At 50.2% G+C, this 22,979-nt stretch overlaps 1 protein-coding gene across 11 annotated transcripts in view; it reads right to left on the reverse strand.

Moving 5' to 3' along the window:
- The window catches only part of ELMO1 (engulfment and cell motility 1), a 485,801-nt gene that overhangs the window by 211,931 nt on the left and 250,891 nt on the right, over nucleotides 1-22,979 (reverse strand). For all 11 annotated transcript variants that reach the window (XM_066239171.1, XM_066239176.1, XM_066239180.1 and 8 more), the window contains one exon: nucleotides 7,300-7,408. In XM_066239171.1, coding sequence (XP_066095268.1) covers nucleotides 7,300-7,408 — 109 coding nt within the window. The remainder of the gene's footprint in view (nucleotides 1-7,299; nucleotides 7,409-22,979) is intronic.

Genomic DNA, 22,979 nt, shown 5'->3' on the forward strand with positions numbered 1-22,979 from the left:
GATAACGGTGAATATTAGCATCCTGGAGCGTCAGGCTTCAGTTTCAATTCATAGAGAAGCTGGCTTGTAATCCTCATTTTAAATATACTGTTGCTTGCTGCTTTATAATCACTTAAAAAAAAAAAAGTGATGCTGACAAATGTGTCCTATCCCAGCACTTTTAACAAACGACACGAAACGTCCTCAGACACTAGTTCAGCATCAGCTGACACTGGCATTTCGGTTTTCAGGTTGCATTCATTCGTGGGAGACGGACACGGAACTATATTCTCTGCTCCTGAGCTCCTCTGTTTTATTTTTAATGTTGATGGAATTTATTGGGGAGACACTTGTTAGTAAATTGATCCAGGTTTAAGGTGCCGATTCCACCACACATCACCTGTCTGACCGGAGGCGGACACGCTAAGTGAAATAAACCTGAGAACCTCCTGCATCCCCGGGACGAGCGAATCTTTGAGCCAAGTTGAGGTCCCAGCGGGAGTGACTGCAAAGGCCCCGGTAACGCTTACTTTGCAAACGTTCACAATCCATTTCTTAATTTTATTCCTGTGTGCCTTTGTTTCCGCCATTTATTTATTTTGGAATTAACTATATGCGTCTCTATAAAGCACTTCAACTGTTAGGGGGGAAAAGGCTCCGTGAATTAAAGAAAAAAAGCCATACCAATAAACAGAGGAAATTGTGCCGACAGAGGCACGGAGAACGTGCTGCAGGGGCTGAGAGGAGGGTACGATGCCCTCCCATGGCCGGTGTCAGAGGAGGGACCACCAGAGCCACGCGGTCCTGACACCCGAGATGACCCTGAAGGTCCCCAGGGCGGCAGGCAGAGGCAGTGGCCGCCTGTGTCCTCTGTCCCCCTCATTAGGCGGCTAACTTCCCAGGCTGCCCTCTCGGTCTACAACTTAAGAAACAACAGGAGTGCATGCTGTGTGGCACCTCAGAAAAAATAAATTAAAATAGAGCAAGTCCTAACAGAGCCTCTGACAAATATAAATTAAGTTCACCCGTTTATAATTGAGAAGTGCTTGATACGGTCTCCTTTTAACTGCCGCGTTTAATTTCTCTCAGTAATCACTCCCCGTGGAGAGACACACGACGTGGTGGCTTTAGAAGTGTTCACCAGTACCGCCTTCTGAAACACCGATGGACCACAACAGGACTCCGAATTCTCCAGACAGCCCCTCAGTGCCCAGAACAGGTAGGGCACTGTCCATGCTGGGGTCTCTACGTCTGTGTATGTCCCTCACCAATAAGCATTCCACAGTTAACAAAACACTGGTCTCCCTTTCCTCATCAGGATGAGGATGAGGATGAGGATGATGGGAGTGATGAGGATGAAGATGAGGATGATGAGAGCGACGATAAGGATGAGGATGATGTGAGTGATGAGGATGATGAGAGCGATGATGAGGATGAGGATAAGAATGAGCATGAGGATGATGGGAGGGATGAGGAGATGAGGATGAGGGAAGTGATAAGGAGGAAGAGGATGAGGAGTAGGAGTATGGGAGTAATGATGAGGATGAGAATGATGGGAGGATGAGGATGAGGATGATGAGAGTGATGATGAGGATGATGTGAGTGATGATGAGGATGAGCACGAGGATGATGGGAGGGATGAGGAGGAGGATTAGAGTGATGATGAGGATGGGGATGAGGATGAAGAGACTGATGAGAAGGAGGAGGATGATGGGAGGGATGAGGATGAGGATGAAGAGAATGATGAGAAGGAGGAGAAGGAGGATGCTGGGAGTGATGATGAGAAGGAGGAGAATACTCGTTACACATGGTCCACTAGAGAGGAAAATGGCGAACCATCCTGACAATAGCTCCCCGTCACTTATTGCCCAGGGCTTCTGGCTCTGACTGCGAGCATCTCACCCGAAGCCCTCCGGCCTGGTGATGACACGGATTCTACATCCCGGCACCACCGCCGTGACTACGCCGAACAAGCACGGCGGAGTCAGTTCTCGGCTCTCCCCTCCAGCGTTTTTAATTCGAGTCACGAGGGATGTAACTTCCTAAAGCCAGGCTTAAGCCTTGAGCATTTATATTCCTCTGTTTTGTTTCTGTTGTTGTGTTCCCCTTGAAAGTAGAAACGGAACAGGAACATTCAAGACTAAGTCAAGGTCCAAGGGGGCTCCGACTTCCCATCGAGCACAGGACAAGCCAGTAGCAATAGGGGAAAGAAAGGCTCTTAAAGGTACTGTTCTGAGAGAATTCAACATAAAGGGAGAAAGACAAAAGTAGGCTCTTGAGTTTTCTTTATCCAGAATGTCCTAAGAGTGAAAGTGATGGATGGTAGTCCTCAACGTATGAAAACACCAGTGTCCCCGAGTTAAGCATCTGTCCCAAATGCCGCCGCTGTGCCCAGAGTCCCTCCCAGTGCTCTCCGGGTTATTTTTACTTGCTGAAGCACAGGTGTCTGGGTGATGAATTATGCAAGGTGCTCCCCGCAGCAGCACAGCGTGTTATAATAAATATTGTCACTGCAAAACAAAGTAGGGGAATGCTGAACATTTCACCCCGTACGGTTCTTTTACACTTCCAGTCGTGTTTTTTTGTGGGTTGTGGTTTGTTTTTTTTTTAACAGAGCAGAAGTTGTTAAGTTTTATCTCATTATATATGGCCAACCAGGTGAAGATGGCAAAGTTGTTTCAGAGAGATACAGTCACAAACTGTAAATGCATGTCCATTCTGCCCTTCAAAATACCTCTGAGAAAACCCTCCCCGCCACCACACACACACAAAGCATAACTGAGGAAGTGGAAATATCCATTTGCTAAAAGGAAAGCAAGGTAGTGGACGCTGGGCTTCTCCGGGATGAAAATGAAATACATTACAATACAACCTCAATTTCCATTTTCTGCAACCTTTGATATTGCTACATTAAAAAATACCAGTGCATTTCCCCAATTCTCAATAAAGGCAAAATGACCGAGGGCTGGACTCTGCCTTCAGTTCATTACAGTTTTCTGCAGCAGGAAGGAAAATGCAGAGAAGACTTCTTACAGGGACAGAATTAAACGCTGTTTTCCTCATCTGGACAAATCCCGATTTTCTTTAGCTGTCTGCCGTCCTGCGGCCGTACACTCAGGACAGGTTGGCCTCACCTCCAGTCTCGGAAGCGGCTAATGACCTCCCTAGGTCTGACCTCCGGGAGTTCCATTGCTCTCATCTATGGCTGGGTTAGGCACAGGCTCAGGCCACGGTGTTAGCCAATGAGACGTGAAAGAATGTTTGCTGAAGGGCTCTGGAAACATCTGTGCACACCTGGCAGAGGCTCACCGGAAGAGGCAGCCTCTTGTTCCTCTGGACCATGGCGGCCGCCATTTTGCTAGAGCTCAAGGATAAATGGGGTGCACCAAGGACGATGGCAGGACCAAAAGATGGAGAGAATAGGGGTCCTCGGTGGCATCGCTGAACACTGAACCAAACCTAGGGACCTACTCAACTCGGAGGTTCTGACATTCAGTAAAGGTTCTTCTGACGTCGGCCATGTGGAGTTGGGTTTCTATTACCTGCAGCTGACCGCCCCCTGACAGACGCACCCCCTGACGGAGTATACCCCACTCCGGCCCTGGCCCTGGTCATTCTCATGCTCCCAAGTTCTTGTCACAGTCAGAAAATATCATCTAATTCTAGAATGTCCCACCTAGGACTGGGACAGTCTTCCTTAGGAATATTCTTCTGCTGGCTCCCACCGCCCGGTGAAGTCCAGACTCCTCCCCGCCGCAAAGCCTTCTAATCTGACTGTGGCCCCTCCTGCCCGCATCTCCGCCACCCACGTGCTCCCTCCGGCCTTCTGCGTTAGCCGTGTTGAAGGAGGGTTCTCTGAAGCTCCTGGCCTTTCCTTCCACCCTCCTCACTGCCTGGAATTCTCACGTCTCGACACAACACGCACACACCTGCGGGCTACTCGCCTTCCTCTCCGTGAGACTGCGTGCCCTCAAGCGTCTCGTCTCTTCTTCTGGGTCACATCTTCCGACACCCTTCCTTCCTCAGCCCGCCTGGCTCCCCAGGAGGGAAGAGGACCAAACGCCGCCTCCTACTGACGCTAATATAACTTAAAACTTCAGTGAAATGTTACAAATGCAAAACGTTTTATAATCATAAAACACGCTCCAGTTAGCAGGGGAGCTGCACGAGAATGGGGGGAGTGTCCTCAGTCCGTGTCCTCAGTGATTAGACCAGGGGTCCCCAAACTATGGCCCGTGGGCCGCATGCGGCTCCCTGAGGCCATTTATCCAGCCCCCGCCACACTTCTGGAAGGGGCACCTCTTTCATTGGTGGTCAGTGAGAGGAGCATAGTTCCCATTGAAATACTGGTTAGTTTGTTGATTTAAATTTACTTGTTCTTTATTTTAAATATTGTATTTGTTCCTGTTTTGTTTTTTTACTTTAAAATAAGGTATGTGCAGTGTGCATAGGGATTTGTTCATAGTTTTTTTTATAGTCTGGCCCTCCAATGGTCTGAGGGACAGTGAACTGGCCCCCTGTGTAAAAAGTCTGGGGACCCCTGGATTAGACCCTGACGTATAGACAAGGAACCCTATGGTTATTGAATGGATGGATGGATGAATGAATGAGAGCCAAAAAGAAGTGATCTATATATCCAGCTCTATCTAGCATTGGACTATAATTGGGTTAGCTGTCACATATCCAAAAGATTCGTAATGAACCTAAATTTGTATCAGGAGCCAAGTTTTCCTTGCATCCTTCAAGGACGTACTGATTTGAGGGCAGTGCTATAACAACAGACAACAGTTACCAATTGTTAGCCCCGTTAGAATCCTTACAAGGACTCCGCGTCTGGAAGGAGTGCCGTGGGTTTGTCGGTGCCGCCGTCGTCTTCCGTAAGGGCACCTCCCCTTCCCCGTCCCCTCACTAACCACCATGCCTAGTTTAAAAACTGAAACGAAAGGAAAATAAGTGCCTTGCTCTCCAAAGAACCTCCTGGAGAAAGCAGATCAAAAAGAATCATTTTAATCTGAAGGCAGAGAGCCAAGAACAAGCGGCATCGTTCCAGGTCCTGGTTCCAGCTGTCGTGGAAGCCGGAGCACTCTCCCCGTCCCCAGTGTCACCGGGAGTTTGCTCACGGGAAGTGAGAGTCTACCACTCGCAACAGAACTGATCTCGTTTAGCCCTGATCTCGTTTAGCCCTTCCGACAACTGTGTGCAGCAGGTATTATCTTTATTTTTCAGATACAGACCCAGAAGCTCGGAACTGAGAAGATGTATGCCCAAGGCATCCAATGAGCAGCTGAGCTGTGATTTAAAAGAGGGTCATCCCGATGCCCAGATGCCAGCAGCGGACGCCCCCTCCTCTGTCCGCACTGTTCTTCAGGCACCCCGGACACCAACGGGGGCTCAGTGACCCCGACAGCACGCAGGAAGTGCGAGTACTCTCTTCATTATTCAACATAGATGCCACTGATTTTGATTAACTCCTGGGGGTGTTCCAGGCGTCATTTAAATAACTTTGATAAAGTACCTTGTGAATATAAATAGGCCTTGTTTTTTTCTGCCACACCGTTAAACACTGGCCTCTTGAAATGTCAAAAACTGGAAACCAGAAAACTAGCACTTTTTTAAAAAGTAATAGAAAAAAAAAACCAGCATAAATACTTGATATCAGTCATTTCATTGAACATTATTACTATGTTTGCTTTGGACACCAGAATATAAATGGTAATTCAGAAGTGAGTTTCCTTAAAACACCTTAAATTATAGCCCAAAACAAAGTGTATCTAGAAAATTGAATCTTTCTACTTGTGTATTATGTCCTTTTATTTTCAATCAGTGAGATATTTTAATCGGGTACATCTCTGGTCTCAGCATTTGCTTTCGGATCTGAAATGACCATGATCTCCAAGGTCAATCGCGAGCCCAAACCTGGAAAGACCCACGGACACAGAAACGGAGAAAAGCAGACTCAACCCCACCGAGAGGTGATGGATGTGTTTGCCAGGCTAATTTTCTCAGGAGAAAAACAGACATCTCCTTCAACGTGAGGGCGCACTCGAATTTGTTTTCCATATTAGTAACTTATTTAATATGGCAACGGGCATGGGGCAATCCATTAAAAAGCAATTTCCCTCTTAGCACAGGGTGCTTCATCATCTGATGTCTAGGACTCGATCGGAACGCAGCAAGCCTTGAATATTTTATGAGCAGAAAACAACTCATTTAGGCATGTTGACTTCAGCCACGTAGGGGTCTTTCGTTAGCCTGGCCAAATGTCCGGAATGGCTTTTGCAATGCATGCTGAGCAACAGGTCGACCTAAACACTTCAACTATCACAACACTGCAAAATGTAGACTTTAGAACTGGTGACAGGCATTGAAATATATATGTATGTACATACATACATACATACATATATATGCTTCCACAAGAATACCAAACCCCCAACATTTCTCTGCCACAAACGGTGTTCTCTGGTGCCCACGGCACTGAGCCCACAGGGGAGGATGGATAGGTGGGTCTGCTCCGTGACCTCAGAGAGGCGGAGGGGAGGGGAGGCCACCAGTCGCCTCCACGAGGCTCCCGTGGACAGTGGCTGTCGGCCAGGTTCAAGCAGAGATCTACTTTAACAGGTTGAAGCCAAGCGAGGCCAACGAGCAACAGACAAGAAATTGGTCGTGCCCTCTTTCCCTGGGCGTCCTCTCCTGCATTTTGTAAGACAAGAGAAAGGGCAAGAAGCCCGTCTCTGGTCACAGTGTTCATAACCAAGCTGCCCATTTTCCTCAGCAATTCCTTCCTTCTGAGAGAAGGTATTTTAAGGAAGTGAAATACCGTGAGCAAGAGCTTTCATTAAAGGTATTCAATCTTTTCTTTCTTTCTAGAGAAAAGCAGTTTCAAAAGAAAAGAAAATGATCCGCTGGTAGGCTAAAACCTGGATTTTTTATTTTATTATTTTTTAAAGGAATTCATAGGTCTTTTTCCTAACCGAGTGTGAAATGCAAGGCTGTTGTAACATATACTCGTTTTTATAATACTTGAAACTCAATCATAGCACCTGCGAACGGCCCCATTCTTACAGATTTTAGTAACACGGATTCCTGGAGCAGACGCGCAGAAATGCCCACACCACAAAACCTGGGCCAGAGAATGACGGGTGGTCCCCGTGATGCCGGATGCTAGGAAGAGCCGTCAGCGCTCTGGGAGTTCCGTGTGGGGGTAGGGGCACGCCCCCCCACACCGCCCCCACACGCCCCTCCCCACCGCCCCCGCACGCCCTCCCCCAGCGCTGACCTCGGCGGCTGCGCCCCCACCTGGGGGACGGGTGTACTTACGCAGCTCGCCCACTTTCAGGATCTCACACAGCATCTTGGTCAGCTCGATGCTGCTGCGGCCGAAGGGACACTCGTGCTTGTCCTCTCTGCTGCTGTTCTCCAGCACGATCTGCGGGCAGCAAAGGTGACAGGTCACAAAGGGGAGAGAGCGCGTGTGAGACGGCAAAGATGGGGCTCCCCTGCCACAGAGACAGGGGCGCGAAGCTCTGGGGGCCAGGACAGCGCTGCACTCTGGGTGTGTTCTCGGCACGTAGAACCTGGAACTCGTACGTGTTCCAGGCCTCCCACGGCCTCCCAGCCCCTGGAAGAGGACATCTGGCCGGTAGGTTGTCACGTACAGAGATGCCTACCGAGAGAGCTTTACAGAACGGTGCAATAGAGAATTGCTCTTACTTGATGAAATCACTCACGTGTCCTACCGGCCACGTCTTCCCTCTCCTGGGAACAGCAACGCTTGGTCTGTGACTTCCGTCACCTGTTTTCTCACGGAAGTGTCCGTGTCTCACCCCTGACCTTAGCTGATTGGACCACACCTGAGGGACGTCTGACACAAACTGGACCAACCAGAGTCCTTCCCTGGGACTGATCTCAGGAAAAGGGAAAACCCAGCCCAGCGAGGCTGACTGCAGCTACGGGGTGCGAGTGCAGGAGTTACGTAAAAGAATTAAGATAAAGAGAGACAAAATGCAGAGAAAAGCGGAGGGGAGTGCAGAGGGCCTTGGGAGCACCTGAGTGGCGGGTCACACTTGTTCCTGTGGCAAAGGTCCATCCCTGTCCTCCACCCTTCCCCTGAAAACCCTTTGGGCCACCTAGTAAATACTCCTGTTTCCTTATTCCTGCTGCAAAGCCGTGTACAGTAGCCATGCTGCCCCTGGATTACACAAAAGTAAAATACAACAACAAAATTCTAGTTTAAAGTTAACTAAACTCGGCCCTGGCCGGTTGGCTCAGTGGTGGAGTGTCGGCCTGGCATGCAGAAGTCCCGGGTTCGATTCCCGGCCAGGGCACACAGGAGAAGCGCCCATCTGCTTCTCCACCCCTCCCCCTCTCCTTCCTCTCTGTCTCTCTCTTCCCCTCCCGCAGCCGAGGCTCCATTGGAGCAAAGATGGCCCGGGCGCTGGGGATGGCTCCTTGGCCTCTGCCCCAGGCGCTAGAGTGGCTCTGGTCGCAACAGAGCGACGCCCCAGAGGGGCAGAGCATTGCCCCTGGTGGGCAGAGCATCACCCCCTGGTGGGCGTGCCGGGTGGATCCCGGTCGGGCGCATGCGGGAGTCTGACTGACTGTCTCTCCCCATTTCCAGCTTCAGAAAAGTACAAAAAAAAAAAAAAAGTTAACTAAACTCCACATTCCTATGTTCACAGAAGGAACAGCCAGCATGTTTACCTCGGACGCCGCCTCCGACCCCCCAGGGATAGTCCGGCACCTCCAGAGCCACACCTGGGAGGTCTACGACAATGCTGCGCACGAGTCACGTGGTCCCCCCCCCCCCCCCCCCGTAGGCTGTGAACACTTCGTTGGCGGGAACGGTGTTTATTCACACAACCAGCAACAATGACTGAGCAGCTTACTATCTGCCAGGAAGACGCCTAGGCCCCATCCGGGGGAGAAGAAGCCAGGCCAGGGTCTGACCTCATGAGGGAACATTCATTCTGATGGGGGGAGACAGAAAACAGCGGAGGCGATCAAAGTCTACGCAGGTGCTACGGCCAAGGAGGGGAGACTGAGGGGAAGGGCTGGGTAGGACGAGGGTTCAGGTGACCGGGCGAGGACCGGGAACCGAAGGATGAGAAAGAGCCTGCACGTCCCTGTCGGGGAAGAGCACACACGCCAGGCAGAGGGGTCAAGCCCAGAGGCCTCGGGTTGAACAGGGTGTGCAGTGGGGAGGGGTCTGAGTGGTGCAGGGCCCCGGTCCAGAGACAGGGGAGCCCGAGCATGCCCAGGAGCATTAGCGGTGGTCCAGGGCCACAGCCCTGGGGCCGTGTGGGATGTCATTCTATAACTCCATCAGGCTCACCACGAGGCTTCGACGGGCGAGTGACGTGACCTGCTTTGTTCTGAAAAGGTGCCCGCATGTGGAGAGGGCACACGAGGGAGTCAGAGAGAGAGAGGGAGAGAGCACATTCCTTCTGTAGGGCCCGGCCGTGTCCCCGACAGGACCCTGGGTGGCTCAGGCTGGGCCTGTGGGGCCACTCCGCACACTGTCCTCAGTCACAGAAGGCAGAAAGGCTTGCAGGGAAGGCAGACAGAAGGAAGGCTATTTGGATGGAGGAAAGAAGCACAGAAAGAGGAAGAAAAGGAAGAAGGATACACACGGTTTATAGAGAGAGGGAGCTCAGTGTAGCATGGGTTGTTTAAAACCAAAGGAGGGCCCTGGCCGGTTGGCTCAGTGGTAGAGCGTTGGCCTGGCGTACAGAAGTCCCGGGTTCAATTCCCAGCCAGGGCACACAGGAGAAGCACCCATCTGCTTCTCCACCCCTCCCCCTCTCCTTCCTCTCTGTCTCTCTCTTCCCCTCCCGCAGCCAAGGCTCCACTGGAGCAAAGATGGCCCGGGCGCTGGGGATGGCTCCTCGGCCTCTGCCCCAGGCCTAGAGTGGCTCTGGTTGCAACAGAGCGACGCCCCGGAGGGGCAGAGCATCGCCCCCTGGTGGGCGTGCCGGGTGGATCCCGGTCGGGTGCATGCGGGAGTCTGTCTGTCTCTCCCCGTTTCCGGCTTCAGAAAAATACAGAAAAAAAAATAAAAAAAAAAAAAACAAAAACAAAGGAGGATTTTAATCATAACCTGCTCCCTCTTTATTTTCTGCATAAACACCATGACAACACACACACACACACACACACACACACACTCATACACACACACTCATACCCAATTTATGAAGTGCGCTGGCAGTACCCCAGTGACACATCAATTGTTTCCAACGGGGGACGTCCCTTCCAGCATGGCACGTCCACCTGGCCGTGACCACAACTAATCACTTAACGTATTACATCTCCTTGCTCTCGGGAGGCATCCCGGGCAGTCCCTGCAGACTTTAATACAAGCGCTTTATTATCACTCTCATGACTGTCCGAGAAGTCAATGAACCATCCCATTCTGTGGGACTTCTCCAGTTTGCGACATCTGCTTCAGCCCATAAATTAACGCACTGAATGCCGCCATGAACACAGCCTCTGCTGCCCTCGGGATTGATGACAAAAATTCTTCCTGGCAGTCTCCTTCAGAAGCACAGGTTCTGTCTGGGTTGGTTGGTTTTCGTTGTTTGTTTTTTTCTGAAGAAGCTGCACATAAACCCCAAAGAAATGCCTTCGCCTGCCGACCGGGGAGCAACCAGCGAGGGGTCCTTAGAAGTCTGGGTTCCTCCTCCAGGTCGCTTGCGGACAGCCTGCCTGAGCCTAGAGCTCCTCATTGGACCGAGGAGTCCTTTCTGCTTCCAGCCGGGAATTCCAACCCAGGCGAGCAGGAGGGAAGAACAACTGAATGCCCATCCCTCCGGGAACCTGTATCTCTCTTTTAAAAATCGTGTCTCTGGGACGGCGGTACGCGTCAAGGCGCAAACCCGAGTCTCCCGATGATGGAAATGAAGGGAAAACACAGAGCAGGGAGACAAGGCAACAGAAAGAAAAGCCGGGAGACAGGTAGCTCCCCAGGCAGACATCCTCCCTCCCCCACGCACTTCGCATTAACATTCTATTAACATTTCATGAGCCCATCAATACTGGATGAGGCCATGATCTGCATACCCTGTCAGTGGAATTACTGCAGCCAATAAATGTTCCTGGAAACACTTCCCAGGCACCGTTTATTATCGGACACTAAATTAAGGAGCAATTTAAGTAATCAATATGGAAATCAGCCTGCGGAAGCCCTACTCTTTATGATTTAATAGACCATCTGTCTGACCATGTTAGCCCACCGAAGGGCAAACACACCTTCCTCCGTGATGGGGTCCCTCGGACAAGGCCGATAACAAACCTGGGGAGTTACCCGAGCTAACCGTTCAGGTCAACATTCTCACAGAAGTATTTTAGGAAAGACTACGGATGACGAATGTTACTAATCAGACATTACTGTAATGAGAAATAATTCTTAGACTGGACAGTAGAGTAGCTGGTTTTAAAATTCAACACACTGCTCTCTCTACACTCGATTCCAACATTCTGATATCAACCGTGTTCACAGGAGACATTTTGAGAAGTTCCACTTAGAACCTGAGACCGTTACACTGAGTGAAATAAGTAAATCAGAACAAACTCAGAACCACAGGATTTCACACACAGGTGGGATATAAAACTGAGACTCATGGGCAAAGATAAAAGTGAAGTGGTGACGGGGGGGGGGAGGGGTGGGGAGGAAGGGAGTAAAGAGGGACAAATATAAGGTGACAGAAAATGATTTGACTTTGGGTGATGGGCACACAACGCAATCAACAGTCCCAATGCTATGGAGACGGTCACCCGGAACCTGTGTACTCTTATTGATCAGTGTGTCACCCCATTAAACTTAATTTTCCAAATAACATTTAAAAAATAAATTATAAAAGGAAAGAAAAGATATATCAAGGCCTATTTCTCATCTTTACGTTTTCCTTACTCTTGAGTTTGTTTGTTTTTTTTTGTATTTTTCTGAAGCTGGAAACGGGGAGAGACAGTCAGACAGACTCCCGCATGCGCCCGACCGGGATCCACCCGGCACGCCCACCAGGGGCGACGCTCTGCCCACCAGGGGGCGATGCTCTGCCCCTCCGGGGCATCGCTCTACCACGACCAGAGCCACTCTAGCGCCTGGGGCAGAGGCCAAGGAGCCATCCCCAGCGCCCGGGCCATATTTGCTCCAATGGAGCCTCGCCTGCGGGAGGGGAAGAGAGAGACAGAGAGGAAGGAGGGGAGGGTGGAGAAGCAAATGGGCGCTTCTCCTATGTGCCCTGGCCGGGAATCAAACCCGGGTCCCCCGCACGCCAGGCCGACGCTCTACCGCTGAGCCAACCAGCCAGGGCCTCCTTACTCTTGAGTTTTAAGAGCACAGGTGCTGAAACAGAAAGCAGGACGGACGGACGGAGCACTAACATCCACGCTTATGGCTCATCTCAGACACCACGCACCTGAGGACGTTGTAACTGTCTGCCTGCTTTCTAAAGTAAAGCACTGCGCAACATTAAGTATAACGACTGTCATAAAAGACTTTACAGTTTAGAGGATGTATATATATATATATATATATATATATATATATATATATATATATATATATATCAACTGCTCTCCAGTAAGTCCATGAGATTGATAAGCAGGTATTTATCATTTTATTAAGAATGTCAAGCCTGACCAGGCAGTGGCGCAGTGGATAGAGTCGGACTGGAATGCGGAGGACCCAGGTTCGAAACCCTGAAGTCGCCGGCGTAAGCGTGGTTCAGCAGCTTGAGCACAGGGTGGCTGGCTTAAGCGTGGGATCATAGACAAGACTCCATGGTCGCTGGCTTGACCCCAAGGTTGTTGGCTTGAACAAGGGGTTGCTCGCTGTGCTGTAGCCCCCTGACCCCCATCAAGGCATATATGAGAAAGCAATCGATGAACAACTAAGGTGCCACAACGAAGACTTGATGCTTCTCATCTCTCATTCTTCCTGTCTGTCTGTCCTTATCTGTCCCTCTCTCTGACTCTCTTTCTGTCTCTGTCAAAAAAAAAAAAATTAGAATGTCAAAACAGGTGGGAGAGGTGACCTGCTTAGATCACAGGGCGGTCAGTCCAGAAATTCAGTTTGTAAGGTCTTCTATTTCCAAATCTTCCTGCCCCATCATAACTCGCAATTGCCTTCACATACCTGCTGCCATAAAATACAATAGATTTCAAGTCCAAGAGGCTCAGAGAACTTTGATTAATGTCCTCTATCTCATTAAAGGGAGTCCATCCATCCCAGCCCCTCCAGGACAAAGGTATAAGGTTCTCTCTTAGCGCATTTATCCCTGAAGATAAGTAACGATCCCTCAGGGGGAGGGAGCAGAGCTGTTGTGAATGGTCCCCAAGGGCTTTATTTCCATAAACACTGAGTTCACAGTGGTGCAGATCATGAACTTATTTGCCTGGGCGTGACCATTACGTGCTGAGTACCAGGCCGGCCACCCTCAAGCACTGCCTCTTCTCTGACCCCGGGGGCCACCTGCCCTCTCAGCCTGAGCATCACCTGCTGGCTTGTGGTCCGCCGTTGTCCCTGACACGCTTTCCTCCACTGGTCTACATGCTCCCTGTCGGGGGCAAGTCCATCCTTTCTGCGCCTTGGGGGCCCCAGCACTTCTCTCGATGGAGGCTTTTTTTTTCACGCTGTTTTACCTCCAAGGGTCACGTGAAGCACAGTGCTTTCCTCACGGGGCAACCAGAATCATGTATACACTTGAACTGTGGTCAGACAATCATCTACTTTACAAAGGGTTCCTCCAATATTTCCAGTGCCAAAGCCCTAATGTGACGATATTAAATGGGCAAAGACCGGAGCACGGCACAGCGACAGAAAGCACGCCACGCGGAAAGACAAACCAGAACAGGTCCGAAGCCCAGGCTCGTCCATCTCACCCAACGCCCCCGTTTTACAGGTGAGGCAAGTGAGCCCCAAGTAAAGGAACCTAGAGAAGTTGGCTTTTTGAAAGGTGCACAGAAGGGGAAACACCAGCTAAATGTTTATCCAGGGCACTGACGTCCCAGGACTCATGCTAAGTGCTTTGAGTGTCTTGTTTAAAGCACCTGTACTGACTGCCACGTGGTGGAAATCCTGCAACCTCCCACTTCACAGGTGGGGAAACTGAGGCCAAGCCATGCTGTATCATTGGCCCCAGGTCACATCACACAGAAATAGAGAGAGGCAGCTCAGGAACGTATAGGCGCTGGTGGGCCCAGAGATCACATTCTTGGTTACTGATCTTGCCAAAATGCACTGTGGCTATTCCTGCCGAGAAAGGAGAGGGTGACATGGCAACACAGCTCTGACCAGGGAAGTCCTTGACGCGGTAACAGACAGGTGGGCCGCACTGTGGCTCCGGAAAGAAATGACTTTCCTGAGGCTACCTCTGACAGCCTTCGTGACTCGATGCACTGCCTTCCACCTTAGGTCTCCCCTGTAAAAATCGGTGACGGACGGAGACTAGACTCTGGGTCAGGGGTCCCCAAACTTTTTACACAGGGGGCCAGTTCACTGTCCCTCAGACCGTTGGAGGGCCGGACTATAAAAAAACTATGAACAAATCCCTATGCACACTGCACATATCTGCACATATCTATTTTTGTTGTTGTTGTTGTTACAGAGACAGAGAGAGAGCCAGGGAGAGGGATAGATAGGGACAGACAGACAGGAATGGAGAGAGACGAGAAGCATCAATCATTAGTTTTTTATTGCAACACCTTAATTGTTCATTGATTGATTTCTCATATGTGCCTTGACCGCAGGCTTTCAACAGACCGAGTAACCCCTTGCTCGAGCCAGCGACTTTGGGTTCAAGCTGGTGAGCTTTGCTCAAACCAGATGAGCCCACGCTCAAGCTGGTAACCTCAGGGTCTCGAACCTGGGTCCTCCACATCCCAGTCCAACGCTCTATCCACTGCGCCACCACCTGGTCAGGCTGCACATATCTTAAAGTAAAAAAACAAAACGGGAACAAATACAATATTTACAATAAAGAAAAGTAAATTTAAATCAACAAACTGACCAGTATTTCAATGGGAACTATGGGCCTGCTTTTGGCTAATGAGATGGTCAATGTGCTCCTCTCACTGACCACCAATGAAAGAAGTGCTCCTTCCGGAAGTGCGGTGGGGGCCGGATAAATGGCCTCAGGGGGCCGCATGTGGCCCGCGGGCCGTAGTTTGGGGACCCCTGCTCTGGGTGGTGAGCACACAATGCGACAGGCAGATGCCACATCACAGGACGGTGCACTAGAAACAGCTACAGTGTGATTAACCAAGGTCACCCCAATAAGTCTGATTTTTTTTTAAAAGTTGGGAGGGAAATCCCTCCTCACTAAGGAAGGGCTGCAAAGATTAAATGACACAGTACACTGGAGGTAAAGATCTCTTAGCGCCCGAGAGCCCGCCAGCCCTCAGCAGTGAACACAAGCGCTCTACTCCCGTAATGATAACCGCAGGACCTCTTGTTCCAGGGTGTCACTATGGGCTTTCCTGAAATATTCTTATAGCTCTAGGGCACAGCTGTTGAAAACACACACACAACAGAAAAAAAAAAAACTCAACTGCTGTAGAGACTGTTAACCTTGCTTTCCGACAAAGGAAGGACTCGGGGTGGGGGGGAGAAATACTATCCCTGACGTGGACAGGTTCTTCCAGCGTCTCTTTGGAAACGTGGCTCTCAAATTTGAATGGGCACCAATATCGAACCAAAGCCTGATTCAGCAGGTCTGGGCTGACAACTAAAAAAAAAAAAAAAAATACAAGTAAACCAAGCCTTAAATTCTTCTGAGGCAGTGGGGTTACCGAGGGAGGGAGTGTTAGCAAAGCATTTCAGGGAACACTTAGAATTTATTTTTAGCAGCATTCTTTTGAAAAAGGAAAAGGCTCCACCAGCACATCTTCCCTGATGCTAGACAAGCCAGCCCCTCATGGCCTTGGACAGGGCCAGTGACACCGTGCAGTTCAGATGTGACCACCGAGTTCGGAGTGTGACCAGGAATAGGACACCCAGAGCTGCTTCCAAGGACAAAAGAACAATGCATCCCAGAGAACAGAGAGAAAGGAGGAACAGGGGGCCCCACTGGTGAAGAAACAAAGTAGCAAGTGCAGACAGGGAACCGAGATAAACAGAAATCTGGACCAAGGAGAAGAAAGGTTTCAGACCCCTCTAATGAGATGAAATCCTTCCAGAATAAAATTAGGCAATTGCACATACAGAGGCATAATAAAAGCCATAAATATAAAATGGCAAGAAACTGACTGGGTAATGGTATAGTAATTAAAGCCTGAAGGTCCATAATAGACCTCGAATTGAACATTAATCAACCAAAAAAAGAAACAGGGCCCGAGCTTTGATTCAGTGCAAGCACCAAGCGGGCTGTGTGAGGCTTACCCGGCAACCCAGACCCCGCTCGGCAGAAAAGCCCTCCCTCCGAGGGGGGAGCTGGGCGGTACAGAGACCAGGGAGGATTAAGGACAGCAGGGTGACTCCAGTTTGATGTCCCTGCCCCCCCAGCCCGAGAAGCTGGGCTGGATACAGCCTCCTCTCTTATGCCAGTACTCCTGAGCCCGGGGGCGGCACAGGTGTGGCAGCACCTGCAGACCTCAGCAACTGCACGGAGAGGTCGCAGAGGTAACAGCTCGTTTGTTTAAAGCACTGGTTCTCTGGCTCGAAGTTGCATCGCAATCATCTGGAAACTTACTGAAACACAGATTGCGGGGGGGGGGGGCTCCACACCCAGGAGTGATGGTTCTTGGCTTAGACTCGGGAATCTGCATTTCTGACACATTGCCGGGGGGGGGGGGTGCCGATACGACTCATGTGTGGCCACACTTGACAAACCTCCGATGTCAAGTTATGCCGTGTCTACCCTCCCAGCAGACATCCTTTTTAAAAAAGGCGTAGAGAGCAAGAAGAAGAGATGGAAGAAAAAGTGAATCTGATCTTTGGTGGGTTTTATTCTGTGACTAATAAAAAAAAAATATCATTAACAAGGGTTAAAAGCACTCTTATTTTTTAATTATTTTATTAAAATTATTATGAATTTTACCAGAGAGAATAGAGATTGGTAGTTGTCTGGGGATGGGGTTAAGGAACTCAGGGGGCAATTGATGAATGGGTAGGGGGTGTCCTTTTGGGATGATGATGATTATAATTTCTTGGAATCTGATCGAGGCTGTGTTGGCACAATATTGTGAATGTACTCCACGTCGCTGAATCGTTTACTCTGAGATGGATAATTTTATGTTATGTGAATTTGACCTTGATCATAAATAGAGAGAATACACATGGAGTGGTTACCATGTGCAAACTCTCCTGCGTTCAACTTGCTTGGTCCTCACAAGCCATCAAGGCGGAACCTGTGACAGACAGGGAAACCTTGTCACGGAGCTGGAGTCACGCACCTGCACTTAAAATGCGACCGGCGGGCATGCTGAGCGCACGGGCGAGCCTCGTGACTTCTCCACTGCGGCCTGGACTGCTTCTTGGGCGGTCTGGAACACTTCTGTTTCCAAACCGGGTTCGAGACTGAGCGGAAAGAGGTGCTAGAGGTGAAGGTTCAGAAAATGGCCCGAGGATGCTAGTCACAGGACACCCAAGGACAGCCGCCCTGATGCTGTGAGGGGAGTGACGGTGGCCACTGATGTCCAGGGCTCCCCTGGGTCCTGCTGAGGTGCCTGCCAGCCTCAGGCGTGCCTTTGCATGTGTTGGTGGAAGCTCCGTATTCTGCAGATACATTCTACGGCGGGGCTTCCCAAACAGAAAGCTCTCCCGGACCACCTGAGGACCCTGCTAAAATGCAGCCTCCGAGCCAGCAGACGGGGGTCAGCCTGTGGTCCTGTCTCCCCAGCCGGCGCCCAGGGAATGCTGTCGCTGCTGCTGGTCCCAGGGCCACTTTTGGATAAACAAGGCACTGTACCCCCCAACTCCACTGCTGAAATTCTAGCCCCACTCTCTCCCATACCCTGGGATCCAGTCATTACTAGTATTTCCTTAAACACGTATTCCGGCTAAGTAACTTGCTAGATGCTAAAAGTCCTTATACAAACCAAATACCACCTCCGGGGGCTTGCAGTCTATTGGGAAGACACGCAGGGACGGGATTTGTAAGGCGGACAGACCTTCATTTGCTAGGGCCCTCTTCTTATATCCTTCTGTATCACCTGCATTCTCTTACAGGGACGTCTTCCTTTCAGTAACCAAGGGGCCCGTGGGCCGCGATGGGTGTGCCAGATACGCCTCCCCCAGAGGCTGAGCCTGGAAGGAGAGGCCGCTGATGCCAGGCTCTCTCCTGACATTCCTTTTTTTTTTTTTTTAACACTGCCAAGCGGAGGTGAGCTAGGGCCTGTAATAAAGATTAATTGCAACGGGGAAGGAGACGGTGAAGGAAGTCAGAAGAGCACCCCCCCATCCCCCACCCGCATCTCGGGCATTGACAGCCATAAATCACCCAGCCCGCCGGGCAGCGTCTGGGCTTCACTCAGCCGGCGCGCCCCGCATCACAAGTGCCTCCCGCCTCCTCCGGTGGCCACGCCGAGACACCGCCGAGGGGCTGGCGTGGCCGCCGCCTGACAGCCGCCGTGGGGTGAAAAATTGGAAACCGGGAAACTGTCGCCACTGTCTTAACAGTCACTGCAGTCTTAAAGCCAAGTGACACTGCACGGGTACTGCCTGCGACGCAGCCGGATGGAACTCGCTCTGGGAGGGCGCGTGGCCGAATGTATTCCTGTAAGTGGGACCCTTCCGCGTCCTCCCCGCTTAGCGCCCGGATTCGGGAACCCGCTCTGGTTTGGGGAAACGGAGCGGGCGGGGTGCAGAGGGGACGAGAGAGCACTGTTTCTTATCAGCCTCTTCTGGACAAATGGCTAAATCAACATTTTCAGGAACATCGTCCGATTACGTAACTTCCGACACACGTATTAAATCAGCTGCAATGAAAAAAAAAATTGCTTATTGAAACCTAAATAAGCCATAGGTTGATTTACTGGAATTTAATGGCAGGCGGAAAGGACATTTTTCGTCTCTAAACCCAGCATTTTCAATGAAATGCATCTCTTGACATCTCCTTCAGTCTAAGCATCCCTAGCCTTGGCTACACCTGCCGCAGTGGGAGAGATTTCTCTGCGGGGGGGGGGGGGGGGGGGGGGGTCCGGGTGTGGTCTTCTCCGATGGAAACGGGTCCCTTAAACCCCGCCCCTCTTCTGCCTCCCCTCCCGCCCCTGTCTGAATTTCCCTTCTTCTGACCCAACCCAATGTCGTTTTCTCTATAAAATCATAGGCAATCCTGCCTCTCAAACACCCAGCCTTATCTATATGTACCTTTCTTACAGCAGTTCTCACTGTCTGCCCCAAACTGTGGTGAAGTGCTTGTGTCTTACTTCGCCAGGTGGGGTGGAGCCCTGGAGGTCAAGAACCACATGACAGTCGCCGGTGAAGCCCCACCACTGCCCCAGAGTTACATATACAGTCGGTGCTTACTGGTGAAGCGGTCAGTGGACAAGTGGATGGGCAGCAAGGGGTGCAACTCTGGCCCCTCGATGGGCTGGCAGTGCCCGACCAGGGTCCAGCGAGCATCTCTGTCCATTATCAAGAACACCAACCAGCTTGCCTGGTCTTTACAGGAGAGTTTCCATACCGTATTGTTTCTGTACGTTCACACGCATCTTAACTGAGTGACAATCATCTCCTTACCCCCGTCAATTCTATTCCCCATTCCGTCTTCCCGCGGATGTTGTCCGAAGCAACGGCTTCCGACGCTCCCAGCAACCTCCAACCTCACGCCTTCCTCCATGGTAGGGAGTGCCCGGAACCCAGGTGTTTCCCGGCAGTTGGGAGCACGGAGCCACAAAGAGAACCTAATTTAGAAAAGAGCGCGCTGCACAGGCCACTGCTCCCCAGCGAGGATGGGGCCCCAGTGAAGGACCAACGGAGAAGCCCATGCTCACTGGGCCAAAGCCCACACTTCAAAGGCCCATTTAGGGAGACGGTGCACTACCTTCTTTGTGCATTGTGGAAACAAACATTCACAGAGCGCTGGAACGTGTGAAAACGTCCTTAGTTATATGTTGGTGGAAAACACTTGGCAAGTATTTGCTATAAACGCTTCCCGTAAAAACCGACAGTGAGAACCAGCAGGAGAAACTGAATGAGACAGGCAGCCGGCTCCCACCGCACAGGGATGTCCCTTCCACACACCCGCATGGCATGCTGGCTCCACTTACCCTCCTGTTACCAGAGACAAGACCCCCTGATCCAGCTGTGGATCATTGGGAACAGGAGAGGGGAAACTTGCCAAGGGGATGAAGGTTGGAATCCCATGTTGCTGTACTGAGAGAGAAACTCCTGTTTCCTAGGTAACAGTGCCCCCAGGGGGACTTCCTTCACACATATTGGGGGCCACTTCTGAGTCCCAGGACCTCAACACCTGCCCCATGTTCCTTGGGTGATGACGGCCCGTCTCTGTTAATTCTAGGATGCTTTCAGGTGAACCATGACAAACAGAAAGCGGGAGACTCAGCGTGTTTCCTTGGTTGCAAGATTAATGAGGAAATTTGTCTTAATTACTTCATAATTGACAAAGCTCTCCAAAGAGATGGATGGAGAGGGGCAGGCAGGGCTGCAGGCAAAGCAACGGGTGCGTGCGGTTTTCCCAGGAAGCAACCGTGACCCCCCAGACCGCCCCCTGGAATGACCGGAACCCCTCCTGTATGGAGGAGGGACTCGTTGCCCACGCATGTTCCCAACCGGCCAACACGCTCAGTAGCACAAGGGCTTGAATATTAGGGAGATCAATTATCTTACGGATGGCATACCAACCGAATATTCTTTTCCCTTCATTTCAGTATTCTTTCTTTAAAAAAAAAAAAAAAAAGACTCAAGTCCTAATGTGCTTATGATTGCCAAGCAAAGGGACACAGAGCTTCTCGGTGTCTGCGTTTGCGCTGGAGCAGAGGTCCCCCCCTCACTCACGTGCTGCGTCCAGACCCCGCCCCTTACCCCAACGTCCTCTCTGCACGTTATGTGAGCCTAATGATAAACATGCTGATTTACAGAATTATTCCCTTTATTTCTACAAATGGAAATAAAGTCAAAGGGTCTTAATATTTTTGTCACTTAAAATACATTTATTGGCTCTGGCCAACTGGCTCAGTGGTAGAGCGTAGGCCCCGCATGTGGAAGTCCCGGATTTGATCCCAGTCAGGGCACACAGGAGAAGTGACCATCGGCTTCTCCACCCCTCCTCCTTCTCTTCTCTCTCTCTCTCTTTCTCTCTCTCTCTCTCTCTCTCTCTCTCTCTCTCTCTCTCTCTCTCTCTCTCTCCCCATGGCTTGATTGGTTTGAACAAGTTGGCCCCATTTGTTGAGGATGGCTCCATGGCCTCACCTCAGGCACTAGATAGCTCAGTCACTGAGCAATGGAGCGGCGGCACCAGATGGGCAGAGCATCTCTGGGTAAGGGGGCTTGACAGGTGGATCCTGGTCACGGCATATGCAAGAATCTGTCTCTCTGCCTCCGTGACTCTCACTTAATAAACAAACTATTTATCAATGGTTGCCAGAAATTTGGGCAGGAGGAGGGTGATGAGGGCAGAACTGATGGAGCACAGAGGGATTTTTAGAGCAGTGAAAACCCTCTATGTGATATTATAATGGAGGATACATGTCACCATATTTGTCCAAACCCACAGAATGTACATCACCAAGAGTGAACTCTAACGTAAACTGTGGACTTTGGGTGATTAAGATGCATCAGTGTGGGTAACAAATGCGCCCCTCTGGTGAGGGATGTTGACAATGGGGAGGTTGTGCATGCATGGGGGCAAATGTATAGGAAATCTCTGTACCTTCCCTCAATCTTTCTGTGAACTTCAAATTGCTCTTAAAAGTACAGCCCCTAAAGACCATTTCACAGGGGCAATATTGGTTTAGGATGAAAAAGGACAATCTGTGTCCTTAACTTTCTTCTCAGATGGGAGAAGAAATTGGCCTATGTCCAAGTTTGATTTTACTGCCTATTACAACAGCACACAGGTTACCTAACATCTCCGAGTCTCAGTGTCCACATTAGCAAAATGGGTACAATAATGGCATCTACCCTACAGAGTTGTTGGGAGAATTCAATGAAGTAAGTAACATGTAAAATATTCTTCACAACACCTGGCATACATGCATGATTCAAGACATTTTACCTTTCATGTGTTCCTACCACCATCTAGGGTGGGGCCCCAAGCTACCAGGCTATCAGCAGAAATGACCCCTCTGCCAAAACAGCTACCTGAACTTTGGTCTTTTCAATCATTTTCTGATACAGCAATCGTGGCTACTCATGCACCATGCACACATTGTCATGCTTTTGTAACTAAGACTAGGTAGCTCATAAGTGTAGCTCAGAAGCCTGAAACTAGCCATTCTGCTGGTGCCACCGGCCCACTGAAGGGCAGGTTTCTTTCAAGTGTGGTTCCAGCTCGGCTCCTCTGACTCATATCAGCGTGGGACTTCGGAGGGGATGAAGGATTCAGCATATCAAATAATCATTCACCGAGTGAATAATTTAAATGGTCGATGTTAGACAGTGAGCACAAATGGCAAATAAAAAAACATAGCCCCTGCTCAAAAATGTCATGCTGGACAGTGATAATGGTCAAATAGCACAACATACAGTTATATAATTCCAAATTGAGTAAGTTTTATATAGGAAGTAACAAAGAAACAAAACCAAGAAAATAAACAAGAACTCAAAAAAAAAGGAGCCAGGAGGATGAAGTCCTGAAGAATGAATGGAACTAAAAAATGACAACAGGACAGGAATGGAGAAAGGAACGGCTGAGCCTGTGGAAACTGTATGTGCAAAGGTCCTGTGGTACAGGAGCCTCACCATTAAATGTCAGCCAAGCTGGCTTCCCTGATCTTGGGAATTATAAGTTTGTAGACAGGCATGAATGACATATATCAAGGTCTTGAATTCTAAGGGCCTCCAAGTATAAGAGCCCTTGACCAGGATGGTATTTGAT

This window comes from Saccopteryx bilineata, chromosome 7 (assembly GCF_036850765.1).
Source record: "Saccopteryx bilineata isolate mSacBil1 chromosome 7, mSacBil1_pri_phased_curated, whole genome shotgun sequence".
Lineage (NCBI taxonomy): Eukaryota > Metazoa > Chordata > Mammalia > Chiroptera > Emballonuridae > Saccopteryx > Saccopteryx bilineata.